This window comes from Ctenopharyngodon idella, chromosome 22 (assembly GCF_019924925.1).
Source record: "Ctenopharyngodon idella isolate HZGC_01 chromosome 22, HZGC01, whole genome shotgun sequence".
NCBI classification, from domain to species: domain Eukaryota; kingdom Metazoa; phylum Chordata; class Actinopteri; order Cypriniformes; family Xenocyprididae; genus Ctenopharyngodon; species Ctenopharyngodon idella.
The window spans coordinates 25,129,761-25,149,220 of NC_067241.1; the positions used below are offsets into that span (position 1 = coordinate 25,129,761).

General features: G+C 38.4%; 2 protein-coding genes across 9 annotated transcripts in view; both read right to left on the reverse strand.

Moving 5' to 3' along the window:
- Positions 1-8,107: 8,107 nt before the first annotated feature.
- Positions 8,108-17,226, reverse strand: mapre1b (microtubule-associated protein, RP/EB family, member 1b). 2 transcript variants are annotated; one of them, XM_051879111.1, is made up of 7 exons: positions 17,087-17,226; positions 15,929-16,052; positions 15,705-15,850; positions 14,547-14,745; positions 12,047-12,153; positions 11,810-11,962; positions 8,108-10,070 (listed from the first exon to the last, which is right to left on the reverse strand). In XM_051879111.1, exons 2-7 carry the CDS (start codon positions 16,047-16,049, stop codon positions 10,020-10,022), a joined length of 777 nt encoding a protein of 258 aa, XP_051735071.1. In that variant the 5' UTR covers positions 16,050-16,052; positions 17,087-17,226; the 3' UTR covers positions 8,108-10,019. The 2 variants fall into 2 exon arrangements, with proteins under 2 accessions (XP_051735071.1, XP_051735072.1); XM_051879112.1 differs by lacking the exon at positions 17,087-17,226 and adding an exon at positions 16,763-16,785.
- Positions 17,227-17,376: 150 nt separating this feature from the next.
- prkcbp1l (protein kinase C binding protein 1, like) overlaps positions 17,377-19,460 on the reverse strand; it is a 28,489-nt gene continuing 26,405 nt past the window's right edge. For 6 of the 7 annotated variants that reach the window (XM_051879109.1, XM_051879106.1, XM_051879102.1 and 3 more), the window contains one exon: positions 17,377-18,280. In XM_051879109.1, coding sequence (XP_051735069.1) covers positions 18,102-18,280 — 179 coding nt within the window. In that variant the 3' untranslated portion in view covers positions 17,377-18,101. Of the gene's footprint in view, positions 18,281-18,709; positions 18,971-19,460 lie in introns of those variants that run through there. The other variant, XM_051879107.1, reaches the window with a different exon arrangement.

Consider the following 19,460-nt stretch of genomic DNA (forward strand, 5'->3'; position numbering starts at 1 on the left):
GAAGCAGTCCGGTGTAAAATGATGGCATGGTAACATCACTCTACTACAACAACCATTCCTTTTCTCTAAAGCAGCCCAACATGGCCACACCCCCTTTGTTGTGTGTTCTCGGGGGGCAGGGTTTAGGTAAATTTTAGGGTTTGTGATGTGATGTTGTTGTAGTCCCTACCCTTTGCATTGAACTTTGAGCGTCATAACTTTGCAGATGTTGTTTATGCTCAAATTTATGCGCCGCACCAGCCTTGAGTTACTCACAGAGGAGCGGGAGGATAAAAGGAGGAAAGAGGACCAGGCCTGGATTTTACATTGTGTTTTGTTGTTTATATTTGTGCGGCAGTCATCCATGAGGGGCTGCTGCTTTATTTCTTTTTGTGTTTGTTTATTTTATGATTAAAATTACATTGCACATTCACCAGTTCCATCTCCTTCTTCCTTTATGCTTTAAACCTTGTTACATTGGTGCCAAAATTGGGGAGGAAGGAGCAACATGCTGTCAAAGAGCCCTCGCCGCTGTGGGGAATCCATGGTGCCATTGAGCATGGCTGAACAGACTCTACCGCCATGGTGGTGGAGTGATTTTCCATGGGATGGACTAGCTCGCTGGTGTCCACCTGGGTTGTAGAGGGGCGGCTGCCGTCCGAGAGGGAGTGGAGGAGTCGTTGCCATTTGCCTGAGGCTGGAGCCTGTTGCCGTCTGCCATGATGGGGGAGGAGCAGGGATTGGGGGACTCGCTACCGGCTGCCCGAACATGGAGGATCCATCACCATCCAACAGGGGTCGAAGGAGCTAGAGCACCGTCCACCAATGGTCCACCAATCCAGCGTCACCGCCAGGCATCGTGGAGTTCACACAGCTGGTGGAGGACCAGATGGCAGTGCCATCTCCCTTCTCCTCATCCTTCCATCTCCTTTTCTCTCACCTCATCTGTCCTTACTCCCAGGTGCTTCAGCCGCCGTGACAGGTCCCTCTGAAGGTGGGGAATAGAGCGCAGCCTCATGGGTACCCCCGGCCTTCGAGGGGAGATGGGGTTATGTGGAAAGCAGGGCAGTGCAGAGAGCCATGAGAACGGATCGAGGCTGGTGACGCGAGTACGCCGCACCGGCCTCGAGTTACTCATAGAGGAGCAGGAGGATAAAAGGAAAAACGACGACAGTGGGCTACTTTAGCACTGTTGCCGCGGGTTTTTTTCATGTCCACGGGTTGAAGCGACCACAAATAACATAATATTTAGCCCCTGGAATGCGAATTTTACCAGCGGATCCCCACCAAAAATGCGATTTTTACCTTTGGACCCCCTTGAAATGCGATTGAGCTAGTTTTGGGCTAGTTTTGAGCAGCAATTGGGCGGGATTTGGTGTGAAAACCTGGCAGCCCTGGGTCACATGCTTTTCTTGTTTTTAGTAAACCTATGAGATTTTTTAGGTGTTTTTAGGCAAACACCACTAATAAAGATTACTGAGATTGTGAGGAGCACGTTCATGAGAAAGAGACTAAAGCAAACTCAACATTTGTCCTCCCCCTACACAAACACACCTGCTCGATGTGTCAGACCCCTCAATCCACACATTAATAATTACAGCAGGATCTCAACACCTCTAATTTCGCATTAACACAGAGAAAAAGACAGATAACCCACGCTAAACATTCACCAGCATCCTGCGCTGCACAAACAATAAAGAGCAGAAAATCCTATTATAAATGAAACTCCTATTGAAGGAAATAGCAAAAGACAGGACCTCTGATTACTTTGCCCCTAGCTAAGACACGGAGTGCGGCATTAAAGTTTCAACAACAAACTTGGTTCCAGTTGAAACACACGGTGTTTAAGTCCTAATCCCTGAGTCAAACAGACATGATGGGTTCAGGATAAGTCTCTCCAGCAGCCTAAGCCATTCCACAAATACGTATTTTTAGCAAAGAGCAAATAGCTGGCATCAATGATGTTCATAATCAAACAAATATCATAACAGGTATATATAGCCTACAGGCATAGTTCTTATCTAGTTTTATTGTACTGGCATCATGCCCAGCGATTGTGTTAGCATGTGAGCGCCATGTCTGACTGGATGGCAAGTACCTACACGTTTGTAGCATCTTTCGCACCCCCTTAAACATCCTATTTAACAAAACACTGCTTCCACTTGCTCTTCCCTCAGTTTTGTTGAGCTCACATGCTTTGAAGTTCAGTCTGCATGAAAACAGATAATCAGGGTACTAACTACGGATAAGGAACAAAAGGCCGGAGGTCTCGCTAAGTGAGCGGTGAAGCATTTCAGACAGACAGAATACACTCTAGCCTTTAAAACGAGAGTATATCTCTCACAAAGAACATGCATACAGACATGTTATCTACAAGACGTGGATTTTCACCAGCATGCACACACCAAACAAAGATTAGTATGATTAGCATTAGCCTGTGATTGTTGTTTTCAGACAGAATATAATAATGAATGATAATGTTGAAGGGTCTCTATTTTGATGGCTACAATGGTTGTGGCTCTTTGGTGTCTGGGAGGAAGGAATGAGAGTCTTTTGTCAAGGGTATAACACAACAATTAATTGGGGGAAAAAACACTAACCCATTTCTCAGCTAACAGGTAACATTCTCAGAATGTTCTAGCAAGGTTCTCTCAAAGTTATGAACAAACGTTCTTCCAGTAATGTTAATAGAATGTTCGTTCAAAGTTATCTGGTCTTTAATAATGTTTTCAAAATGTTCAGAGGACATTCAGGGGACATTTTTCTGAAACATTTTAGTTGGACGTTCGTCTAATGTTTTTTAAACGTCACTACTACTTGTTACAAATGGTTTAGAGAACATTCAAAAGTAAAAAAAAAAATCGAACATTTCCTAAATGTTTTTTCTAACGTTCACATAACCAAGAAAAAAAAAAAACATTTTGAATGTTCTGAGAACATTTAGAAATACCCTGACAAAAGTCTTGTCGCCTATCCAAGTTGTAGGAACAACAAATAATAACTTGACTTCTAGTTGATCATTTGGAATCAGAAGTGGCTTATATGAAAGGCAAAGGCCTCTAGATTATGCTTATTTTACCAAAATAAAATCTTATCATGCCTTGATTTTTAATTATTTAATTAGGACAGAAAGGTCAGACTTTGCTTAGACAAAAGTCTTGTCACATCTTTAAAGGATTCAACCAATCACAGATTAGAGCCTCACCTGTGACAAATACTGTAATTAACACATTCCCAGGTGTGTAGAAGAAGAACCCCAGCACACCCAACCTTCATTTGAAATGCATCCTGACCTCTGACAGCATGCCAAAGATTCAACCACAGACCAAAGTGCTGATCATCAAGAACCTGAAGACCAAGTCTCCTGCTGAGGTGGCAGACATCTTTAATGTATCTAAACGTCAAGTGGAGAGGATAAGAAAAGATTTGAAGAAACTGGTGAAGTTCATGACAGGCCCAGGTTTTCACAGGTTAATTGTATTTACCTGTGAAAACAAACCTGGAAAGAGACGTGAGGATTTGAGGAGAAAAACGATATTCTTCGTCCAGTGAATTATTAATGGGATATATATCGTTAATTAAATCGGGAGAACAGACCACAAATGTGCAGTATATGTTGTCCTTTTTATTACACGGAATACAAAGGGAAGAAAGAAAATAATCATGAGGAAAAGAATGCAGCGACTGAAAAGAGCTCTTGCCATAGATATTCTTGTTATAACATGTCACGTTAAAATACCAAACGTTACGTTATTCTCATGATGTCTGAAAATAAAACATGAAGGAATATTAACAGCTCATCAGTCAAACTGACGGATAAGCTTTATTTGTAGCGCAACCTTATGATTTGTAACGATTTGTTTCAGTCTTTTTGAATGAAAGTCCTCCAAACCGGAAGTGACACCCATAATTCAAAACGCTGTAGGCTCATCAGGAATAAGGTGGATAAAGAAATTAAAAAAGTATGTAATGGCTAGTTGTCAGTGTCTTAACTGCATGATACCAGGATGTTGTGTATCTCCATAAATAGGTATGAAAATCATTGCAAGTCTGTCTTCTTGAGGAAAGGCCACAGGCATTTTGTGACCTCTGTACTTGAAGGGAGATAAATGACCTCTGTAAGAAAAGCTGTGCGTCCAGTAACTCTAGCAAAGCACAGAGAGACAAATAAGAAAGATGGGAGACAGAAAACCCAGAGTGTTTGAAAATAACAGCATGTCTTTCTTTCTGATTAACAACAGACTGTCAGCAGCTGTGCAAAAGAACGGTGTGAGACAGAGACTAAACTGAACAGGGTAACGGCTGAAGCAGGTGAAATCACAACAGTTGTCACAAATATAGGGCTGTTAAACATTCTAATTTATTTCTAATTTAAAGGTGGACAAAAATTAAACAAGTTTCGTATTTGGTATGTTCCACCAAAAAAATATTATTTCCAGTTCTAAAGATGTTCAATATGACATCAGACATTTGGATCTCATGTTATTATCAAGGGGAAAGTGTCATGATGATCTACAAAATGTAATAAATAGTAAAAGCAAAAAGTATTTCCATGACAGTTATCCTCTATGACAGGATGTGATTTCCAAACTGTATTGTAACATAGCAGCTAAATTTCATCATTCCACCTACACAAACATGTTCTCAGACACCAGGCCTGATGACAGAGAAACACAGCACACCTGTTTGGTCCTACACAGTTATTACTCTGTTATTCAGTGCCACACTAAGAGAGGAAGAGCTGTAATCTCCCACACTCTTTAATAATGGACTAACACTCCTCACAAAGCTTGAGCTGTACCTGAGCCTCCTCATGTAATGACTGCTTTAAAGCAACCATAGAGTAGAAAATAGAAAAACTAGAGAGACAGCGAGTGAAAACAGCCTCTTAAAGGCACAGGCATGTTCATTTCTAACTTGTTTGAGGATTTTCAGTCCAACAGCCCAACTGTTGATTAGTTGATCCTTACCGCCATCTAGTGGTGATGTATTCTGACTGGAGTACACAGAAATACACTCACCTTGCTTGTACTGTATTGGACCCCCTTTTGCCTTCAGAACTGCCTTAATTCTTCATGGCATAGATTCAACAAGGTGCTGGAAACATTCCTCAGAAATTTTGGTCCATATTGACATGATACCATAAGTTGCTGCAGATTTGTCGTCTGTGGATCTCCCGTTCCTCCACATCCCAAAGCTGCTCTATTGGATTGAGATCTGGTGACTGTGGAGGCCATTTGAGTTTAGTGAACTCATTGACATGTACAAGAAACCAGTTTGAGATGATTTGAGCTTTGTGACATGGCACGTTAACCTGCTGAAGTATCCATCAGAAGATGGTTCACTGTGGTCATAAAGAGATGGACATGGTCAGCAACAATACTCAGTTTGGCTGTGGTGTTTAAATGATGCTCAATTTATACTAACGGGCCCAAAGTGTGACAAGAAAAAATCCTCCACACCATTACACCACTAGCAGCCTGAACCATTGATACAAGGCAGGATGGATCCATGCTTTCATGTTAATGCCAAATTCTGACCCTACCATCTAAAAGTCGCAGCAGAAATCAAGACTCATCAGACCAGGCAATGTTTTTTTCCAATCTTCTATTGACTAATTTTGGTGAGCCAATGTGAATTGTAGCCTCAGTTTTCTGTTGTTACCTGACAGGAGTGGCACCTGGTGTGGTTTTCTGCTGCTGTAGCCCAAGGTTTGATATGTGTGTTCAGAGATGCTCTTCTTCATACATCGGTTGTAACGAGATGTTATTTGAGTTACCCTTGCCTTTCTGTCAGCTTGAACCAGTCTGGCCATTCTCCTCTGACATTCTCCTCAACAAGGCATTTTCACCCACAGAACTGCCGCTCACTGGATACTTTCTCTTTTTCAGACCATTGTCTGTAAATCCTAGAGATGGTTGTGCGTGAAAATCCCAGTGGATCAGCAGTTTCTGAATTACTCAGACCAGTTTTTCTGGCACCGCACCAACAACCATGCCATGATCAAAGTTGTTTAAATCACCTTTCTTCCCCATTCTGAAGCTCAGTTTGACCTTAAAGTCCCCCCTGAAATCAAAATGTGAGTTTTTTAGCTTTTAGTATTAATATGTTAGCCATAAGGTTATGAATAAGCTGGTGTGTTCCAGAACAATGACAACATCTGGATTTGGGAGATATAAGCATGCTGCTGTGAAGCTGCGGCTGAAATCGACCATTTGTTCACAAATTTACTAGTCTCTACATGGTGAATGGCACATAGTGCACTATATAGAGAATAGGGAACGATTCAGACAGTGTAAGTATGCTTTCCATCGACGCGAATGAAGTCCGTTTGTCACGTGAATAGCCGCAGCGCGAGCAGTCTGCTCTGGTCCAGAGACACGAGAGCGGATCATATGCGTGAGTCGCCGCAGACCACCAAACGTGACCCATTTGAATTCTGCACAGAATGCTGTATTTTAAAGCGATATAGAGGAGAAACGGTTAGAGATTACAAGGAAACCAAAGTTTTATCGAGCGCAATGGCTCTGGCCGAGCTGTGATATAAATGAAACGCTATTGGCTGTTTTAAAAAAGAGGTGGGGCTGTTCGATATATCACCCTGTCTTCCTGTTTCAGTTGAAATTACGTCAACACATTGAATAATGCTGCGCGTTCCAAGACACTTCAGTGGGCCTTTAAGCAGATCGTCTTGACCAGGGGTGTCCAAACTACAGCCCGCGGATGAATTTCAGACGGCCCGCAGCTTGTCTATTAAAATATATTATATGTGGCCCGCCATGCATAATTTACAAATCGTGCAGTTTCACAAAGTCAACACAAGATGGCAGTACTAGATTTCAGGATACTATTTTTCAAAGTGATTGTATATATATATATATATATATGTATATATATATATATATATATATATATATATAGGTTAGTCATTAATTACTCACCCTCATTTCATTCCACACCTGTAAGACCTTCGTTAATCTTTAGAACACAAATTGAGATATTTTTGATAAAATCCGATGGCACAGTGAGGCCTGCATTGACAGCAAGATAATTAACACTTTAAAATGCAAAGAAAGCTATTAAAGACATTTAAAACAGTTCATGTGACTACAGTGGTTCAACCTTAATGTTATGAAGTGACGAGAATACTTTTTGTGCGCCAAAAAAAACAAATAACGACTTTATTAAATAATATCTATTGATGGGCGATTTCAAAACACTGCTTCATGAAGCTTCGAAGCTTTACGAATCTTTTGTTTCGAATCAGTGGTTCGGAGCATGTATCAAACTGCCAGAGTCACGCCCCCCAAGTAATGAACCATTGAAATTTCGAAACACTTATGATGTAATGAAGCCTTGTTTACTGAAATCACGTGACTTTGGTGCTCCAAATCCCTGATTCGAAACAAAAGATCCGTAAAGCTTCATGAAGCAGTGTTTTGAAGTTGCGAATCACTAGATATTGTCATAAAGTCGTTATTTAGTTTTTTTGGTGCAAAAAAAGTATTCTCATCGCTTCATAACATTAAGGTTGAACCACTGTAGTCACATGAACTGTTTTAAATACGTCTTTAGTAGCTTTCTGTGTTTTAAAAGTGTTAATTGTCTTGCCGGCAATGCAGGCCTCACTGAGCCATCGGATTTCATCAAAAATATCTTAGTTTGTTCCGAAGATGAACGAAGGTCTTATGGGTGTGGAACGACATGAGGGTAATTAATGACAGAATTTTCATTTTTGGGTGAACTAACCCTTTAATAACAGTACATTTGGTCCTATTTCTACGTGTACACCTACATTCACATGTAGGCATACATGTGAATTCCCAGGATGCACCTCGCTGGTGGTTGAGTGAAAGTCAAGTATTTGGAGCTAAAATCTAGACAAAGTAGGTAAAATTTGAGATTTGTCGTTATTTTTGGTCATTACATGACAAATGTATTTATTTCACTGGTTGGATGACTTTCTATTGTACAAAAAAAAAAAAAAAAAAAAAAAATAATAATAATAATAAGGAAAATCATAAAAATAAAGAACAGACAGACAAGTGCAAATCAAACTATCAAAAACAAGATGCCACACAACTACAAGCCCCTCCTCAACACCAGAAATAAAGACACCAACAGAAAGGCATGTAAATACTGTTTTATTGTAAGAAATGGACTTCAGTTAAAAATGTGGAACTCTTAACAGCCTGCAAGTACAAAAACAGGGAGAGAGAGAGTTTGGTCGTGGTGCGGACCCCACAATGTACTGAGTACCTTCGCTACAGATTGTTCTTAAAGGCCACAGAGCATTGAAAGAAAGGAGGGAAAGGGTGAATCACTGCGTTTCACAAACATTACCTGCTTCCAAACAACTTCCTTCCACATTTTTACTTGGATCCACCAATATTTAACAGTTCGGATTACGTGAAATTTTAATGAGATATTTGTCAAAAATGAGTGTCACTTATTTTCCTATTGTCTTCTATTTAGAACAGATCCAGCGCTGTTACATCCACCCAACTGCAGCAAAATTTCTAATCCAATAAACCAAAACAACCAGCAAAGAGGCTCTTCTAGCACAAACAGGCAAGTTCTTAAGGGTCAAGGTATTTCATAGCACCAATAAAAACTCTGATTGCCGGCTTTGCATGTGCTATTGATGTAAAATGCAACATTGAGAACTACACACAGAGAAAAATTCATATCGATTGAGAATGACCAGTGCACATGAAAACAATGAAACTACACATCAGAAAAAGTCAGTTGGCACAGTGATCCAAAGTCATAATTGTCATGAATCTCCAAAACCGACAAATCATTGCTCAGAAAAAGCAACTCATATAGATCAAATTCAGATCGCTGGTTTTTAGAAAATTAATGGAAAGCTTTCATCTAAAAAGCTCCTTTAGTTGATATTTTTAGTGTTTGTATCAGCTTGACAGAGTTATTTAGGGAATGACCTTGAAAGAGTGCAATCTTTTAAAATAACTCAAAGGATTTAATGGTTTATTCTTGCGTACTTTAAAGTTTTGGGTCTGAAATAATCAAAATTCTGCTGCTGCTATTCCTACAAATAACAATTAAAAGAAAACTTAAAACTTTAACTTGAATTACAAACATTTGCCAAAAGAGAGAGCGCGAATGAAAGGATAGAAAAAAAGCATTAAATATAAGGCAGTAAAAACAGGTAGAAAACGGGCAGTGTTTGTTTTGTCAACTCAAATTTTGGCCTTAGAGTCCACCAATGTAGTGGCTAGGATAATTCTTTAAAACGAACGCAATAAAATTATAATAAAATATTTTTACGCATGCAACTTTGGCGTTACAGTTCAACAGCATCCTGTAGACCAAAGAGCACAACTGAGTGTTAGTACATACGTCAATTCGAAAACGACGCTTCACTACATCCATAAAACAAAGAAAAGACAAACATCAGACTGGGTCCACTCCCTCCAGACAGTCTGTATAAGGCACAGTCACTGAGGATAGACTGGAGCGGTGGTGACTGCTATCTGCCTTACGCTAAAGCAAGCACCAAAACCATGAGTGGAAACTAGGAAGAGAGAGAGTTTTTGCAATGAACTACCGCACCGTTTTGTCATTCCGTCCCTTGGTTTTGTGTCAGTAAGGTACGGTTCAGAATAAGACATGTTCACAGATATGTATCACAGCAGTGAGGGGGAGACGTCACCTATAAAACACTACAGACGATGTGTCCAAGACATTTGAGAGACATTTAAAACAAGATAAATACATTTGCAGGTGTCTGAAGTTGCTGAAAGAGGAAAACAATATTAGATTGTATTTTACAGACAGGAAACGCACTCTTCCTCGGAGCAAAACAGGAGTATCGTGGCAACCAGAGGTCTGAGGGCATTAAAACAGTTCTTTCAACATGCTTTAGCAGATGCAATGGGATTCAATATGGAGTTAGTTCGGTAAAAGTCCAAATGCATAACGGGATGTGTGGATGGTAGGGGGAGGTAAGTGACTGTGTGGAGAGGACGGGAATGGAGAGAGTGAGAGGAGGGTAAAACTGCAACAAGTCACGAGCATTAGAACTCCTCCTGGTCCTCTGACTCAGCGTCTGGTATGACAAATCCCTCCTGAGAGAGAGAGAGAGCAAGAGAGAAAGAAAGGAGGAAAGAGGCAGAGAGAGAGAGTGAGTCATCTGATAAGAAAAGTCTAGCCATTTAAAGATTGTTCCAAGAATGTGTTTTTCCTCAACTCATTTTAGGGGTAACTCATTTAAGATGTAGTAAACATGTTGTGACACATCAATATGGATTGATGCATCAATCAAATGACGATGTGTGTTGATGAAACGTGTACTAAAAAATAATTCACTCATCAAGTCTATTTTTTTGTTGTGGATGTTCCATGAAGAACCTTTCTATTGCACAAAGGATTCTTTATAGAGGAAAGGTTCTTTGGGGAACCCAAAATGGTTCTTCTATTGCATCACTGCGAAAACCCATTTTTGGAACCTTTATTTTTAAGAGTATAGGATACAGTATTTGCAATGTTCAGAGTTTAGTTAAATATTCATGTTATATTTTAGCTGCATTTCAGAGTTAATAAGACTGATTGTGTAAAATAGGCACAAATTGATCGTAGGTCCATGAAACTAATCAAATTTTAATTGTTTTGAGGTATCACTGGCTTGAAGGGTTAATTCACCTAAATATGAAAATTCTGTCATTAATTACTCACCCTCATGTCGTTCCACACCAGTAAGACCTTCATTCATCTTCGGAACACAAATTAAGATATTTTTGATGAAATCTGAGAGATTTCTTTCCCTCCACTGACAGTCCATGCAACTACCACTTTGAAGCTTCAAAAAGCTCATAAAGAGATTGTAAAACTAATCCATATGAACTGAGCGGTTTAATCCACATTTTCTGAATTTATATGATGAACAGATTGAATTTAGTCTTTTATTCACCTATAAACATTAATCATCTCACACAACTGTTATGGTAAATAGAAGCTCAAGCATGTTTGTTTGATGTGCGAGAATCAATGAGGTTCATTCTCATGTTACGCAGCACATTTGTGCTTCAGCAAGAACCAATAAGGTTCATTTTCATGTTACGCAGCACGTTTGAGCTTCCGCAAGAACCAACGAGGTTCATTCTTGTGTTACGCAGCACGTTTGAGCTTCAGCAAGAACTAATGAGGTTCATTCTCGTGTTAGGCAGCACGTTTGAGCTTACGCAAGAACCAATGGTTTGCTCTCACGCATCAAGCATTTATGGTTGAGCTTCTGTTTATTTTGCTGATCAATGTTTAAATGTGAATAAAAGTCTAAATTCAATCTGTTCATCACAAAGCAATTTTGTCTCTTCAGAAAATTCATATGGATTAGTTTTGTAATCTCTTAATGAACGTTTTGAAGTGTCAAAGTGGTAGCTGCATGCAATGTCAATAGAGGGACAGAAATCGCTCAGATTTAATTAAAATATCTTCATTTGTGTTTCGAAGATGAAAGAATGACTTACGAGTTTGGATCGACATGAGGGTGACAAACTGACATTGTTGGTGAACTAACCCTTTAAAGAATCAAGGTCAGATTGTACTGTGATGAAACGTCCAATTTACACCTCTACTGTATCTCAGTGACCCCCATGATAATGGACAATCCTTCATGAAATAAATGAATCATGGCTGACTACTTAATGCGCATTCCTACAAAAGTCATATCATGGCATTATATTGTATCATGAGATAGGTGACAATAAGTATGATAACATCACTTTTCCCTATTAAGGTTCTTATTAGAGACAAAAGTCTGAGAATCTTGTTAACATTTTTAGTGAGACTGCAGTTGTGTTGGACTCACGTCTGTGGCATAAAGAATATCCACAATCCTCTGCAGGGTGGGGTCTCCCTCACCCTCCTTCTCTTGACAGATCAGCTCAATGTTCCTCAGTTTGCCAAAGTAAAAGTCTCGCTCCTTCTCCATGTCCTGGATTGTAGACTTCAAGATGTTTAACTGAAATTAACCAAACATTTTAGTCATGGACAGTGTTATAACAGACTAACACAATGATGTGAGAGAGTACAGGGTATAACAAACCTCCTGAATAAGCTCTGCCCTTTCTTCATCACCACCAGCACCAGGTCTCCGTGCAGAGCTGGGTGCCATCTTGGGTGTTACCTTGGCAACGGCTGCTCTCTGTGGTGCTGTGGGGAACAATCAATCACAAAAAGTAGTAAGAGACTGACAAATGAGTTTGAAACACAGACCAGTAACATTCTGACCATAACAAAACATTACTGGTTGTGATCTTTAAATGCACTGAAGTACAAGTCAGTGTGTTGATGATAAAGTATTTTATTGCAATGAATGAAGTTAAAGTTGAATCTGGTGATAAAGTCAACATGAAATCAAAATAGGCCCTGAAGTCTGAGTCTATGCCTTGATTTGTTTCTTCTTAAATATCTAGTTTAATTCTGAAACATGTTTGATTGCATAAAGTGTGTTGTGAATACCATTTCATGCTAACTTTATGCCTGTCCATGAGCATATTAAAACAGTCTAAAAATCACATCAGACTCATCACATATTCCCTTCTCGGAAAAGTTTCAGTCTAACTGTTTCCATGTGGGTGGGTTGGTTGACACTAAAAATTATTTCATGTTCTGGCTTTAAAAAAAAAAAAAACATTTAAACATTCAATTTACAAGAAATTACACTGCTGCAACAAGGTCAACTTCTCCAGCAACAGCCATCATGGTTAGGTGTAATTCTTACTACTAATTGTCTATATCAAGGGTGTCCAATCCTGCTCCTGAAGGCCACTGTCCTGCAGAGTTTAGTTTCAAGCCCTCAACCTCAATGAAACACCTGAACCAAATAATCAAGGTCTTACTAGGCATACTAGAAACTCCCAGGCAGGTGTGTTGAGGGAAACTGGAGCTAAACTCTGCTGGACAGTCCCTCCAGAAGCAGGTCTGGACACCCCATTCTACACTGACTAGACTGCAGTGAGCAGATGGTCACTAGTCAGTAGAGACTGAGATATTTCAGCAGAAGCAGGACTAGACTGACACTGTTCCATAAACTAAAGTGTAGAAACCAGTGTAGAAACTATCCCCTACAGACACTGAAGATGTTTAAAAGCCCAAGAGCCCATGACGCAGCTTCATACCGATTACAGCAGCTGCTTTGGCTGTCTTAACAGGAGTAGACTGATGCACTGCAGTGAACAGAGATGTTTTAGCGAGTCAAACCAATGGCAAGAACAAAATGAGCAGGTCTCTAAATGTATATCTTATTGAAGAATTAATGTAAACTGGCATGAACACAACACAATGACTGCAGGATATTAATAAAATCAGGGGGAAAAAATGATTAAAGCTAAAATACACTAAAAAGTTCAGGGGTTGGTAAGATGTTTCTTCTTTTATGGTCACCAAGGTAAAACACAGTAAACAATATTACAGTAAAAACAGTCATATTGTGATATTTTTGATAATATTGGTAATGTTCTTTTCTATTTGAAAATATTTTAATGTGTAATTTATTCCTGCGATAAAGCTGAATTTTTAGCATCATTACTCCAGTCTTCAGTGTCACATGATCCTTCAGAAATCATTCTAATGCTTCCCACAGGGTTGAAATATACTTGCAGTGGTAGCCGGGTGGAAAATCCTCCTATTACCCACGGCACAAAAATGGTCTACTACATATGACAAACAACAAATAACAAGATTTTTAACAGTATTTTTATATACTGAAATTAATTTTAATTACATAGGCTACTATTACATTTAATTACATACTAATATTATGCATTATTATGCATTGTAAATTATGCAAAATTACAGCATTTAAATGGTAGAGTTCTCCTTGCTATGGTGTCTCTTTCAGTAAATGGGACACAGATTTTACTAGTAAAATTTATATAATGAATACATGTCAAATAATGTTCTTAGCGTTTCTTCCTGTGGGGGAAGAGTACAATAATTTGGAAATCAAATTAAATACAATTTATTGTTTAACCAAAATACCAATAATGCCCAGAAGAAAAGAAACTTAGCATGTGACTTTTAATTATAAACAAGCCCAAAATACACAGGGACTCTTATTTTGAAATGTCTGTACTATTGCAGGCAGATCCTTCGGGTGAGATAGATAAAATATGCATTCTTACAATCGTCTAAAACATTATATAAAGGCCATAAAGTAGACATTGTCATAATTCATCAACTCGAGTTCATTAGCAATCGCTTGGCATAAATGTGCGCTATTCATTGATTGAGAATCAATGAATATTGCAACAGTGTCGCCTTGTGACTTTGCAACTTACAGCGCTCTTTGTGAAATATCTGCAGCGCACGTGGGAATTTCAGAGGGAGTAAACAGCTCTTGCGCACAAAAAACGAACAGGTACGAAACGCATAGGGCGAGGGGAGATTGTCATCTCACTGACCCCAAACTTTTGAATGTTGAATGGCACTGAACATTTGACCTATTTGAGCAGATGTATACTGAATCAGTTGGGATTGCAACATCTAGTAAATATTTCTAAGTCTAAAAGCCTAAACAAACTATGAGGTGCAAAGTGACCAACCTGCATTCATGATCTTCTTGGGCTTGCTGAGGGCAGGCATGGAGGGGTTGGGTGCAGGCATGGTGTCCTGACCCTGTCGAGCCTCCACTGGGTCATACTCTTTTCCATCGTAGTTGGCATCAAAAAACTTCTTAAACCACTGAACAAATTCAAAATTGTCTTGAAATTTGCCCTTCACCAATTTGTCAACCGGGATAATCTGATGGGGGAAAACACATCCAGATATTATTTCATGGATTTATCAGGGATGTTTTAGTGGTGAAAGCGAGCAAAAACAAATTAAAAAGTATGTGAAGAATACAACTACATTTGAGGAAGTTGCGCCACTAAAAACACCAAACAGAACTGCAAAATCAGGACTGTTCAAAACATGGAAACCACAAATGCCATAAAGTCACAAGCTTGAGAAAACAAGCCGTCTGGTCATTTCTGCATGTTTAGCACTATTAGCAGCACAGAAATCACACCTAATGCCTATATTCCAAATTACTGAGAAATAAAACAGCGGATGTAGGCCAATATTGTAAAACTAGCTGAATCAAACACCAGCCCCTGCCAGACACAAATCAAAATCCTTTAAAACGATATGGTTGTAATGTTTAAGACTCTTCAACAAGATTTAATTGCCTCCAATCTCCAATAATAATTCCCTAGTCTAGTGAATATGATTCTTGTGATGAAATTTTATAACATTAGTTGCTTGTTGCTAAATCTAAAAAAAATCTGTAAAAACTAGGGATGCTCCGATCAGGATTTTTGCAGCCGATACCGATTACTTTTTTTTCTTCATCATGATCGGGCGATACCGATCATTTAAGCTTTATATAAGTAATACCACAGATGTTATTTACAGTAATGCTATAGATTATTTTAAATGAGAATCAAATAAATAAGCACCACAAATATTAATTTCACAAAGAACATGTTAATAGTGTTTTTCATAAGCCCTGTTTTTAAAGGCCTATCTTTATTATGATACTCTGGCTTATTAAAAAGCCTGTAATTAAACATTAAACATCCTATTTTAGTGAATCTCGATCAAGTCATAGAATGTGATTATCGGCCGATCGATTGGAGCATTCCTAGTAAAAACTTCTGTTTTGCTGACAAAAACTGCTTGTACAGACAAGCCTGAGGAAACGAAATTAAGCAACTCACTTTGTCGACTCCCATCCTCTTGAAAGCAGCCTGTAATATCTTAAAATTGTGTATGTATTCATGCTCTAACTTTGCACCAAATTTAACTTTCTTCAGAGGTATGCAGCCTGGGAACAGCATGTCCATGAACTGGCAGTAGGCTGCACCTGTAGGGAAAATTATAACACGTCCATTACTCCAAATCATAACCATTATTGTACTACAAAACAGGCCTTAATACTCACCTGAACATAAAAGCTCGATCTTAGTGAAGTTCATCTGTAGAGACTCATTGATCCATGCGAGCATGTCATGGCGACTCAGATTGTCGCTAGTCACCGAGGTGGAATATACGTTCACAGCCATTTCCTAGAGATAAATGAGACATCATGATGAGTAACCATGAGGAGACTGTAAATTGTTAGTGCTGAAGCTAGGGCATATAATATTAGTTTATTATCAATCATCATATTATCATGATATAACAGAATTATTCAGTCAAAATCTCAATTTTACTATAAAGGATGCTCAAATATCATGCATTAATAGACTATAAAGAAACAAGCACTGCAGTGAAAGTAGTGTTATGTATTTCATCACATGGATGACTCAGGGAGTGTACCATGAATGTTTAATAAAGGATTTCATCCATCAACCAAACACAGAAATTTTCTTTTTAGTCAACTAATGCATTGATATCTAACAGAATAAGCACTATGAAGATACTAATGTCCCTAAACCTAGACAGTGTAATATACTGGCTGTAATACATTGTAATGGCAAAAAGCCAGCCAGAGTCTGAGCAGATGCTGAGAAAAGAGACAGCAGTAATGCCAGTCACTCTCAAAACCTACTAAACTAAACCCTACCTATACAGCATTTGTTCGAAGTCATTTATGGTTACAATAAGCACGTTTGATATAAATGTGCCTTTGACGCCCAAAATGTTTTCTTGATAAGCAGCTCGCAAGGTTTTGAGACACAGCCCTGACTCATACACCGCCTCAGCTGCTCATCCACATCCAGGCCTCGCCTTACCCTCTATAACCCTTATAACAGGCGTATTTACCGACACTTACTACAACGAGTAGGCGCAAATGAAAACATGTATTTGGTCAGACAACAAATACGGCTTCATAGACCACAGGAAAGACGAAATATAAGACAAGCACAGCAAATTCTTTGTCCCATAAAACATCAGAAACAGCAGCATCAGCTTCCGTTAGCGACCGGGCTAAGCGTTCATTTCAGCGCACTCGTTAAAAATAAACAATTTCCAATAGGCATATAACGCTTTAACTGCGCTGTCACAACATAACCGATATCTCAGTGTCTTTATTTTATGAAATAAAAGAAAACAAATAATATCTAACGGTATTTGAGCTGTCTCAGCCGAGTTTTACCTCTTGTTCGCCGGCGCCTCTTTCTCTCAGATCATGCGTCGGTTTGTTCTTTGGGCGTGTTACGTCATTACGTATACATACGTAGGGAAATATTGCGGCAACGTGCTTGACAAAATAAGAGTCTCTGTCTCGCTGCTTTTTTTTTTTTTAAAGTAAATTTAAGCAATTATGTTACTAAAAATAAGATTTTATTGATGTAAGCTAAAAAATAACGTTCTGTAAAAATAAATTATTGATGTATTTGATAGATAGATAGATTTCTTGGTACAAATGCATAAAACATACCAAAGTTTTGTGTCTCATGAAGACTTTATTTTTCTTACAGATATCATCTCTGCTTATTCTTTTGTATTTACAGTATGTAAACAAGAGAGTCCACAAGACAAGAGAAAAAAAGAAACATGCCCTCAATAAGTATAATCTTTTCCTTTGCTCCTCTAGATTTTTGTTCTTTTTTGTTTATTTATCAAGAAGCCTTTCATGGGTGAAAGATATAAATCTTTGAATCTTTCCAAGAAACGTAGTGACAATCCATTAGTACTAACAATCATATTCCGTACGTTTTTGACCTGTACAAACACGCTCTTCATTTACGTTTACCTTTGTATAAAGTGAACTTACTCTTCCAGAGGCACTTCTAAGTGCATCTTTCACATTAAGAGAAAAAAATTATATAGATCAAACACAATTGTTGAATTTTACAAAAGTTGATATGTATAAAAAAAAAAGCACAACAGTTTTACAGTTGCATATTTTATATCAAAGGGTGTTTCTGTCTTTGTACTAAACAAGTCACAAATTCAAATACGAAATGTAAGTAGAAATGAATCAAACTTCTATAGGCATTATCCTAATGTTGAGTTTGATGTAGTGAACAGGAAGTGTGCTGACATCATGTCATGACCACACTGAACAATAAACAGTCTGTTTGAAACGAGTCAAGGTTTTTTGTTGTTAACGTCTGACTCTCTTTGAATGGCACCGTTCTGATAATGAAAAAGGTCTTGCACTCGGGTTATGAGACGGCAACGGAGGAGCTGCCTTTAGTGTTGTCTGTGGAAGGGGAGGGTCCGTGATTTGCCGGTGATGTTCTTTCTCCTGTAGATGAAGGTTGGGTTTTAGGGGACTGTCCTACAGGTTTTCCGGCTGCATCCGAACTGGCTTCTGCTTCAGTTTCCTGCTGAGATGCTGTGGCTATGGAGATTTAAAAAAAAAAGAGAGAATTATTAATTGAGACAATCGCTTTTGAATAATAAATGCTTATGTAAAAAGAGAGTGGCTAAGTTCTGAAGGGAATGCAGCTTACCACATACTGCACAGTATTGTTTACTAGTTAAGAAAAAACAGACCCTTTTTCAAAAATACAGCATTATTTTTGAATATTGTAACAATAGCAGAACCATTTTTATAAGGTTCCATTAAGAACCATGCTTTGAAAGTGCTATAGAGGACCTTAATGGTGTTATAAATAACCTTTTTATATAGTATATTTTCATTAATATTAGTATTATTTTAATATATTATTAATATCATTTTTTACCCCTCTATCTGACTGGTCTTATAATATCATGTAGCCTCTATTTGGGTTTTACATAAATCAACAACAACAACAAAAAAACAGCATGTGTCAATAAGGTACTTTATTTTTTTATTGACATATATTGTAGTTGATATTGGAAAATTGTAGCAAGAATGACAGTGCTCTAATAACAGTTATTAGCTGAATACATTAATAAATAACAATGGGCATTGAACGTGATATAGATGTGATGAAGTCCAAGTTCCAGCGAAATAATATCTTCACAATCCTCTGTTATATTTATGTCCGTCATTATGTGTGTATTTTGATTGGCAGTTTCTCTCTGCAGATGATGGGGACAGCATCTGAAATACACAATTGAGTTACATACAGTGTAACTCAAAGAGAAAAAAAAGGGAAAAAGACATGATTGGTAAGAAACAAGTTACGAACTGAAAGTTAAAATTTATAATCATTTTAAAAAAGAAATCATTTACCTGTTGAGAGTGTGATGACAGTCTGTGTAATTGAATGGCTGAGCTCCAGAAAATCAGTAATGATGTGGCTTTGACAGTTACAGATTGGAAAAACAAAAAGGCGGGAATAAAGAACCCTAAACTCTAACACAAAGAACCATTTCAGCATATAAAGGGTTCTTCAGAACGATACAGTTCTAAATAGAACTGTTACTACATGTAAAGGCCCATTCACACCAAGACCGATAACTATAATGACAACTATATTAGCATCCACACCAGTGGGCGATATCGTTCTGTTTATTCTAAGTGTGCGCTGCAGTTTTGTTGTCTGCTGCTTTAAATGTTCAAGCTCTTTAAAGCAGGATGGGTTCTGATT

Bases quoted from the DNA above. Each gene is read 5' to 3' on its own strand.
- mapre1b (XM_051879111.1), bottom strand. From the start codon at position 16,049: ATGGCTGTGAACGTATATTCCACCTCGGTGACTAGCGACAATCTGAGT. The intron at 15,851-15,928 runs GTGAGTATTAAG...TTTTCCCTACAG, and splicing joins GATCGAGCTTTTATGTTCAG to GTGCAGCCTACTGCCAGTTC. The intron at 12,154-14,546 runs GTTGGTCACTTT...TGTTCCCCACAG, and splicing joins CAAGAAGATCATGAATGCAG to CACCACAGAGAGCAGCCGTT.